The sequence below is a fragment of the Triticum dicoccoides genome, chromosome 2B, assembly GCF_002162155.2.
Source record: "Triticum dicoccoides isolate Atlit2015 ecotype Zavitan chromosome 2B, WEW_v2.0, whole genome shotgun sequence".
Taxonomy (NCBI): Eukaryota; Viridiplantae; Streptophyta; class Magnoliopsida; order Poales; family Poaceae; genus Triticum; species Triticum dicoccoides.
Window position 1 is genome coordinate 687,337,053 of NC_041383.1, and position 9,948 is coordinate 687,347,000.

The 9,948-nt window shown below is 43.7% G+C and overlaps 1 protein-coding gene across 1 annotated transcript; it reads left to right on the top strand.

Annotated features, from left to right (window-relative positions):
- Nucleotides 1–6: 6 nt before the first annotated feature.
- On the top strand, nt 7–6,309 carry LOC119365621 (protein S-acyltransferase 21-like). Its single transcript, XM_037631264.1, has 10 exons — nt 7–89; nt 1,929–2,042; nt 2,135–2,237; nt 2,308–2,507; nt 3,403–3,471; nt 3,578–3,649; nt 3,746–3,874; nt 4,434–4,514; nt 4,605–4,796; nt 5,107–6,309. The coding sequence occupies exons 1-10, from the start codon at nt 45–47 to the stop codon at nt 5,944–5,946; spliced, it is 1,845 nt and encodes a 614-aa protein (XP_037487161.1). The 5' UTR covers nt 7–44; the 3' UTR covers nt 5,947–6,309.
- The last annotated feature ends 3,639 nt before the right edge of the window (nt 6,310–9,948 follow it).

Consider the following 9,948-nt stretch of genomic DNA (forward strand, 5'->3'; position numbering starts at 1 on the left):
GCCGCCGCGTCGCTGATCCCGTGGCCGCTCCCTCCGCCTCCGCCATGGCGCGGCGCCACGGGTGGCAGCTCCCCGCCCACACCCTGCAGGTCCGTTCTAGTTCTTCCTTCTTTATGTCCGTCTGTGCTCGAACGCGCAATGTGCCTCCGGATCTCTCCGCCGCGGGACCGGAATTGTTTTCGCTTCGGCGCTTCCGAGGCCGAGAGCCGCGCGCTGTGGCGTTTGAAAGTCTCCCTGTGCTTTGCCTGCGCGATGCTGGCGACTAGCGGGTTTAGGTTAGCATGAGAAGTAAACTACTGATGCGCGTCTTTCGTTTTGATCTGATGTGCCCCGTCATTTTCCCGTTCCATTCTTAGTTTTATTCTGTAGTTATGTGTGTCTGATGTGATGGTCTGATGGGACTGATGGATTACCTCGTTTACCCGCATTTTTTTGGGTGCTGCTGCGCGACTTTACTCTGAACTGTGTATGTTGGCCATCTCCGCTGTTCCGACGCGAAGTAGTACATGGATTTGATTTTCTTAGGTTTCCCTTTGATGCCATGTGACCCGAATTTCATGCGGTGCTTCGTTCTGATCTCACGCGCAATGGTGCGAGTATGTTTCTGCTCTGATCTGGCATTTTTCTGTGAAGGCAATTAAACTGTTGCTTTTTGTTGGTTCCCTGTTGGTCTCTTCTGTTCTTTGTCTTCGATGTGATGGGGGTTGGGGGATTCTGGCCTTGGAGTTTTGGACTTGGAGTTTCTCGGCTTTGGCCGCCGCCGCCAACTCTGTTTGTTTTCTTGTCTCCTTCCTGTTTGCACAACCAACTCGCTTTAATTAGTTTTGCAATTACAGGCTAACTACGAACTGTGTGAGTTCCTTTCACTGGAATGCCGAACTTTAGTTTGTTTAGTCCTTTGTGTGTTGTACCCATGGTATGGGTGCATCCGTGTTCAAAATGACGGGTTTTCAGTTCAATGGCGTTCACCTTGCTGTCCTGTACTGACGTAGTATCCCAGCTTAATTGTATACTGGTTCTGGCTAAACACATTGTATCTGAGGAAAAGTGTGAGCTGTGTAATAAGAGCTTAGTAGTCAACTGAATTAGCGAGTGTTTCATGACTATCAGTTAGATATTTTCAACTGATTTTTGGCTTATGACCTGAGTTCTGGGAGGACAAGACGTTTGGCCTATGCATCTGGTCCTATCAAGCGTATCCTCTCTTTACTTGAGATCATCCAGTTAGTAATGTCTCTCTGGTACATGTACAGACCGAATCACCCTGCTTACCTTCATCTGATCGTCTTATCTTCCCTTCCTCATTAAATTTAAGATAGCAGTTTAAAAGATCAAGCAAATAGGGTAAGGTCTTTTTATCTTTGATCTTGTACTTCACAAGAGATCTGCAATATCTGAGCAAGCGTGTTAACTGGTTATCTTGTGTAAAATATTTAAAAATTCACATGTAAATTTGATGGTTTTATGCACTTCAAATGCTTATTGTTTATGAAAAACCTAGGGTTAGGAGTCCTTAGTTCGCTTTCAGCTTTTTGTGGAGGTTTTGGTCTTGCTTTTCTGCTCAACCTGTGGCGTCTTGGTTGGATTCACACTTCCTTCTATGCTGGTGTCACCACAAACTACAAGCTGTTTGAATTTTTGAAACAAGTACACTCCAACTCCCCAGGTCATTACTCATTAAGGCCAATGCTAGCTACTGGCCTAAGCTTCCTCCTTGAGCTGTTTTAATTTTGTCTAGTTTTAGCCCTAGTGGTGTTTGTCAGTGCTCGGTTCAGGTTATGTTTGGTTGGTTGTGACCTGTGTTTTCTTGTCGATCATTCGGTCGATGGTTTCATGTACTGAACACTCTTTCTTCTTCTATAAATGTTCACATGCAGTTCTCCTTAATGGTTCGGAAAAAAGAATTGAATGATCATTTTTTTTGGCAGGTGGTTGCTATAACAGTGTTCTTCTTGCTGTGTATAGCATTCTATGCTTTCTTGTCTCCATTTCTTGGGAAGGACTTGTATCAGTATATTGCAATCGGTGTTTATAGTTTTCTGGTAAGGTTCCACTTCCTCTATTTTCATGCATGGATTGAATCCTGGAATATATTTCATTTGATGTGCCTCTTGTATCTGTTTCTGTTTATCAGGCCTTATCGGTACTGATTCTATATGCTAGATGTACTGCTATTGATCCTGCTGACCCTGGCATCCTGATTAGCGTCAATGGTGCACTAATCTATAAATCAGAAGGTATGTCCTGATACCTGATGAAACTGCTTTTGAAGTTCAAATACTAATACATCATTCTTTTGATTAAAAGCAAACGTACACACTCAAGAAGAAGCTGGCAAATCAGGATTGGAAGCCAACGAGGAAATCAGAAAGCATAGATCATGTTTAGGAACTGGTTGTTTTTGTTGTGCTATTTTTAAGAAAGAGGATTGTCGCAAAGAAGATGAAGCTTACCAACAAGAAAATTATGCCGAGGAGGCACTCTTTTGCACCCTTTGCAACACAGAGGTACCCAGCAAGCAGAATATATCATACTCAAGAGTTCGGACTTCGGATGCATTTCATTCTTTTGTTATAGTCGTGGTAGTTCTAAAAAATGGATGCAATGCAGATGCTTGCATCCATTAATTACAATTTACCTGTTCCTTTTGTCCATATCTATTTTACACGAATTTAAATGCTATAACTGATATATTACAGCAGATGTTAAAGAAGTCTGGTATAAAATATATTATTGTTTATCTGTGTGTCACTTGAAAATTTTGTTCATGTGCAGCATAATGTTTACTCCCTCCGTCCCATAATAAGTGCCGTGGTTTTAGTTCAAATTTGAACTAAAACCACGACACTTATTTTGGAACGGAGGGAGCAGTATTTAGGCACTTCTAAGACTTTTGGGAACAGGCAATACACAGGATTTAATGAGGGACTCCTTTGTGATATATTTTCTGTAATAAGTTAGTTGCATCTGCCTTTGTCGTGTACGCAGACACAATTGGCATGATGATATAGAGACATAAATGCCCAATACAAATCAGCTAAGTTAGCATCGATGCAGTAGCTTGCAAAAGAAATCCACAAGGATGATTAAGGAAGGATGCATGCATGAGATAATTCCATAAATCCTGTTTCTGTTGAAAATAAGACGGTCATAAAGAAGCAAAGAGAAGTGAGGCAAAAGGACAATGTTTGGAGATTAGATCTGTTATAGTCATTGGCAGCTACAATTTATCCTGTCTTACCATTTATCTGTTTTTGTGCTTCTGCAACATTGATAGATTCGGAGTAGAACATTTTATGTCTGCTTGCAACATTAATAGAGTCCTTTCTGTTTACGCAAATGTGCCGTTATTCTTAACTTCTATTGGTATTGAAATGCCCTTTCCTTTGTGTATTGATGCAGGTGCGAAAAAATAGTAAACATTGTCGGAGCTGTGACAAGTGTGTTGATGGTTTTGATCATCATTGTCGGGTAGGTGCCATGCTGAAGATTATGTAGTTCATTCAGTCTTTCTACCCTTTCCCCACAGTTTGTTGGTGTGGATTTTCTGCTCTCTTATTTGACCTTTTTGATGCAGTGGCTGAACAATTGTGTTGGAAGGAGAAATTATATGACTTTTTTGTGCCTTATGGCAGTGAGTCTTGCTTGGGTATGTAGCATTACCATAGGAGTGTGAAATTTGATGTCCTGAAAGCATTTTTCATGTTTCTAATACTCTAATAGTACATTTTCGTTATGCATAAAGCTTGCGGTTGAGTGTGGAGTTGGTATAGCTGTGTTTGTACGTTGCTTCACTGATAAAGCAGCAATTGAAGAACAAATAGGGGAAAAGCTGGGCTATGGTCTTTCACGAGCGCCCTTTGCAGTCATTGTGGTAAATGTTAACACCTTTTTCTTATCTTGTTTTGAGGCATATAGCTGTACCTTTGGATTTCATCGTAATTACTTTAAAATATCCATCTTCATTGTGCGGTCTTTGTAAGGTGCAGAATCAAATCAGTGGTATGTCGTATAGTATTGCTGTTGATCTGAGGCAGGGTATTGACTTAGTATGAACACTTGAACGTAATTTAATTTTATTACATGAGGACAGAACAGAGTTTCTAACTTTGTGCAGCAGCAGTTGTACATAAACTCTGCCAACTGCTGCAAACTAAAGTAGTAGCTTGGCCTTTTTGCCCCAAAGGAATAATTTATGATCACAATGGCATCATTTTAGATGGTTAGTACTATTTGAATTATGTATACTGACATCTAGCCATATAGTACAGTACTTTAAATTGAGCTAGTTACCCTTCAATCAATAATAACTTGTAATCGATCACTGCATTGAAGTATATAACACCATAAGCTAGTCATATGATAGTCAAGCACTGTATTAGAGTATATAACATTGCTAGCTCAATCTTAACTCAATACATCCTTGACTTCAGGCCCTGAGTACAGCTCTTGCTGTGCTTGCTTCAGTGCCCCTGGGGGAGCTGTTCTTCTTCCATATGCTATTAATCAAGAAGGTTTGTCACTTTGCTATTGTTTGTCAATACTGCACTATCATTTTTGCAAGGAATTGATTATGATATCGCATTGTTACAACCATTTTTCAGGGCATCACAACTTATGAATATGTTGTGGCAATGAGGGCTCAGAGTGAACCTCCTGGTCTCTCTGTCAATGATGAGCAGCAAAGCTTGCCATCTTCTCCCATGAGTTCTGCACCAACTGCTTTCAGCGGGAGCTCGTTCGCACGGCATTACAAAGGTGCATGGTGCACTCCACCACGCATCTTTGTTGACCAGGTGTGTTTCTTATCCAGTGATACGTCTAGCCTTCTAATCGTATCAACTGTCTGTAGTTTGCTAACCAAATTCAACTTTCCATAGAGTGAACTGTTGGGTGTTCATGTTTCTATCACTGGAAGCACATCAATTTTCTGTGCTGTTTACTTTTCCAATGATGGGATTATGCTTTCCACTTTAATATATCTTATCAGAAACCTGCACTGTTATGTGCAAGATGTTTTCTGTCTATCATAATCGTTTTCATTTCGAAGTTGAAATTTGTCTACTTCTTTGGCCTATATTTAATCTTGTCTGTATCATATCACAGGACGAAATCATTCCACACTTGGGACCTGGGCGATTACCTTCAACTGTTGATCCTGATAGCACAGACCCGGTTGAAAGAGCCAAACAACACGCCAAGCGCCAAGTTCGCATTAACCCATGGAAGCTGGCAAAACTGGATTCAAACGAGGCCATGAAAGCCGCAGCAAAAGCCAGAGCCTCTTCATCCGTGCTGAAACCGATCAATAGCCGTTCCCATTACGACGCCGACCAGTGCTCCAGCGATAACCTCAGCTGCAGAAGCAGTGTCATGAGTGCTGATACTAACAACCACATCGACACTCGGTCTGGCAGGAATGCTCCGTACAAGTCCCCTTATCCACCCAGCATAGCAAGTGCAGATGACATTGAGCTGTATCCTCAGACACCCAGCAGCTTCCAGAGCAACTCGCGGACTCCGACGCCCATTGCAGAGCACCATCCCTCGAAGCATTTCAACCCAATCTATCAGACATCAGCAAACAGGTCCCCATTCTCAGCCAAAGCAAATGAAGCAGCTATTCCAGAAGCCAACAACGCAAGGAGGTTTAGTGCGCCGAACACAGATAGATCTCCTCGATCATCGGTTTACTGGGATCAGGAAGCTGGCCGGTTCATGTCTGCACAGGCAAACCAGGGACCGAGCTCTCGGGTAACCCGGCCCGACCTTCTGTACACCGGTCAGTCTATATTCTTTGGTGGACCCCTGATTGCAGATTCTGCAACGAGAAGTTTCAGAGACCCTGGCGGCTCGAGCCAGCGCTCTGCCGTGTCTCGGCCACACCAGCTCCCCGTGTTCATTCCCACTGATCCCCAGAAAGATCACCTCTCCAAGTTGCCGTGAAAGGAACTGTTTCCGGAGCACCCACGAGAAGCACCTGTTTCTCTGCTTCATGGTGGCATGATGCAATGTATAGTTCTCAGTTCTTGCATCAGACATTGTAGGTTATGATTTTGTGTCAGTTAGGTGGAGATTGAAATTAATTTAGTAACGATTTTAATACAGAATCATGAAGTCTCTTTTGTTTATCAAGGAAAAAGATGTCTGAGCTGTAGGATGAGATGGGGATAATCGGATGAGGGTGTTGGTGAGGGGATAAGGATGTTATGCGTGTTAGATACACCTGGTCGGTTGGCCCCAAGTGTTAATCCGATTACTACCAGAAGTGTCAAGAGTCTGAAATATCAACAACCCTTTTTCCCTTTCTGGCCATCTTCGATGGATCATTAACCTTTTTTTATCAGATTTGCTAACTCTTAGTTGCCTGAAATTTCAGTCACCTAAAGCTGCATCTTGTTTAGATTTCTTTTTGAGGGGGCATCTTGTTTAGATGGAACCTGTACTTTATCTGAATGTTTAGTCACCTAAAGTTCCACCTTGGCTAGCCTAAACTTGTGCTTATTTTATTGGATTGGGGCTAATTCCTAAAAAAAAGGGCAACCTGGTGCATGTAGCTCCCGCTTGCGCAGGGTCCAGGGAAGGGTCCGACCACTTTGGGTCTATAGTACGCAGCCTTTCCCTACATTTCTGTAAGAGGCTGTTTCTAGGACTTGAACCCATGACCTCATGGTCACAAGGCAACAGCTTTACCACTGCGCCAAGGCTCCCCTTCGATTGGATTGGGGCTAATTCCTAATTGTCTAAAAAAAATCAGTGATTCAGTCACACTAAACTTGCACCTTGGTTAACCTAAAATTGTATGTCTGGGATCATGCAACTTTAGTGCGAGTTTCCGTCTGAGGTTTATATATGAAGATAAGTGAGATGTGAATGGTTGGACGTTGATCCTAACGCTTTTAAAAAGCGACAGAGATATGTATGAATATTTCAGGCAGCTTACAGCGACACTCCGAATCAAGAATGTACTCACCTTTTGGCAAAAAAGAAGAAGACAGAATGCACTCACCTTCTGTCTCACTCTCAGAATATATCATAAAACGCCCCCGCAAAAAAAAAGAATATATCATAAAACACATTTTGACTCGTTAAGATAATGCTGTAACCAATAATTATTTTGTCATTACGTGTCCTTGTGCGATAGCATGATATAAATATAAACACCATTAGATTCATATTTAAAACACTTGTGAGTACAATTTTGATTTTTGAGTCACGTGCTTGTCTTAACACACTGGCGGAGCTATGTTGAGGCCGAGGGAAGTCTAAACAGATTATTTGTCAGTGCCCTGACTTACCAAATCAAAGTATTTGCGCAAGAAAAAAAAAATCAAAGTAGTGCGTCTTATTTTCCCTAAAAAAAAAGTAGTGCGTCTTATATTCTGAGACGTAATCGCATAACTTTTCTGTGGTCGCTTGTGGATATGCCGACCATCCATCCAAGCAATCCAGAATCCAGACCCTTCACCTGCGGACTGAACTGTCCGCCAGTCTATCTATCTAATACCTATCTAAGTGGCCACAACCTGCAGTCATATTTTACGGTCCGCTTTTGCACCACTTTCCGATGAACTCGTGTGATCCGTTAAGTATAGGAGGATAATGATCGAGTAAGTGGATGCGGTGGCTCCGCAGGTTTGGCCCCTTGCAACTGGCCGGTCGGAACGAAAGCGCAGGTGCCTGTCACCCGAGAAATGGCCTTGCCTGCGGGCGACAGCGACGTTTCTTTACCGCGGTGATACGCGGACGGTCGCCGTTGCTGCGCTCGTGGCGGAGAAAGAGAGGAGCGGCCGCTTCCCCCTTAGTCCACTCGGTTCGGTAGCCCATCGTCCGGATCCTACGTATTTTGCATTGGTTTCTGGGTGCGAGCGATCCAAACAAAATCTTGAGTTGGTCTCAGCGCGACTGCCGGCAGAAATCGCATATTTGATCTCAGGGCAAAATCAAATCACAAACTGACCTGCTCACGAATTTTTTTCACAATAATGACCCTTCCGTGTGGCGCCCGACAGCGAGGCGCCGCACCTACAGTGCAGCGCCTCGTCTTTAGGCGTCGCACCTCCTGCCAGCGTGGCAGCCCTGGTCCAGTTGCGGCCTCACAGACAGCAGTGCAACGCCTAAGGTCTAGGCGTCACACTTATAATGTGCAGCGTCCGTCTCTTAGGCGCTGCACTGTCTAAGTGCCACTTAGGCTGGCCCCACCCTCTCTCCCCTCCCACCCCCACCCCACACACCCCCACCCCACCCAAACCCTTAGCCTTGCGCCCCTCCTTTCTTCCCCTCTCCCCCCTCTCAAATCCTTCTCAAATCTTGCAAATCCGGAGTATTTGACCGTGGATTTTGAAGCCAACCCCTCCCTTAAGGTAATCTCCTCCGACCCACTCGTTTTCATCCATAGGAATTGTCACATTTGCTCAAATCTTGCTAGTTTGGGGAAACCCTAGTTTTTGCTTGGATTTGGAAATTTGTGTTGGATCATGTTATGTTTATTTGCTAATTTGGTATGGTTTGGCTTTCATAGTATGCTAGGGTTAGGGTTATGTGTGTTTGATGTTGGTGTTAGAGTTATGCTATGGTTGATGTTGGTGTTAGGGTTATGCTATGGTTAGGGTTGTGGTTATTGTTAAGTGGGGGTTAGGGTTATTAATTCATATATATGTTAGGGCATATGTATTTTGTGCAAATATTTTTGTTAAGTACTTACTTGATATATATGTGTGTTTTTGATTATTGTAGGGATGGGGAGAACATATGTTTATGTTCATCATGTCGATAAAGAGGCCTTTTTGAAAGGCAATGTTGAGCCAGACCCGGATGAGCTTGACATGGTGTTTGAGAGTAGTCCTAGCTATGCGGAGCTCTTGGAACAAGTCAGGAATGATTTGAATTGGATGGACCCAAGTGACGTTGTTGAGTTCGAGGGAAGGCATAATGTTGGTTTTGGAATGCACATCCGTTGGAAGACAATGCGTGTGAACTCCGAGCAACATTGGGTTGCATACAAGGAGACGGTTGCTGAATCTCTAGACAAGGCTCTTGAGGTATTTGTCTCCAAGAAGGTTGAGTCTACTTTGAATTTGAACTTGAACCGGAACCCCTCCCCGTTGGTTGCTAGCACTCCCCCACCCATGAACCAAGATCAAATGAGTGGACCTCATTTCACGCAACAAGATTGGCCAACATTGAGCCCGACTCCAAACAACCAAAATGAAGTTTTTGAAGAGGAGAATGATGAGTACGAGGAGGATGACAACGAAGTTGATCTCCATGACAACAATGTGGGTGATCTCGACCAATATCATGTGCAAGAGACAATGGACCAATCCATCCCTTTTTCCCGTGCATATGCATCGGACTCGGATGACGATGGTCCCGATGAAGAAGTTGATGAGGAGGGGTTCACACCGAAGGAGGCCCAAGTATTCAAGAAGGTATTCGGGCGGGATCACAAGACACCATTGTTCAAGGATCTTAGTCTCGCGGATGAAGCCGTTGTGGATGGTGGTAAATGCATATCTCTTGGAGCTAGGCCAAGTTCTCACCGTGATTTGGAAGACGGCAAGAACGTGATATATCCCGGTTGTGAGTTTCAATCCTTCTTGGAATTGAAGAAGTGGCTCGACAACTACTCGGTTACACATTATCGTCCACATAAAGTGGCCAACTCGGACATCAATGTGCGTTACACGGTCAAATGTGAAGTGCCAAGATGTCCATGGATTGTGCGTGCAAGGCCATGGAAATTAAAGGAGGTCCCACTTGGCGCATAGTGAGTTATCTACCAACTCACATGTGCCGGCACAAGAATGCGGATGGCGAGCTTGTGTACCAACAACACAGACAACTCACGTCCGAGTTCATTGCTTACAGGTTATCCAACCAAATATCCACACTTCCAATAATGAGCATCAAGAGTGTCATTGACCTTGTGAAAGCCATCTTTCATTA

Coding starts and splice junctions, on each gene's coding strand:
- LOC119365621 (XM_037631264.1), top strand. CDS start 45: ATGGCGCGGCGCCACGGGTGGCAGCTCCCCGCCCACACCCTGCAG. Junction 3,472..3,577: donor GTTTTGATCATCATTGTCGG/GTAGGTGCCATG, acceptor TTTTTGATGCAG/TGGCTGAACAATTGTGTTGG. Junction 3,650..3,745: donor TGGCAGTGAGTCTTGCTTGG/GTATGTAGCATT, acceptor TTATGCATAAAG/CTTGCGGTTGAGTGTGGAGT.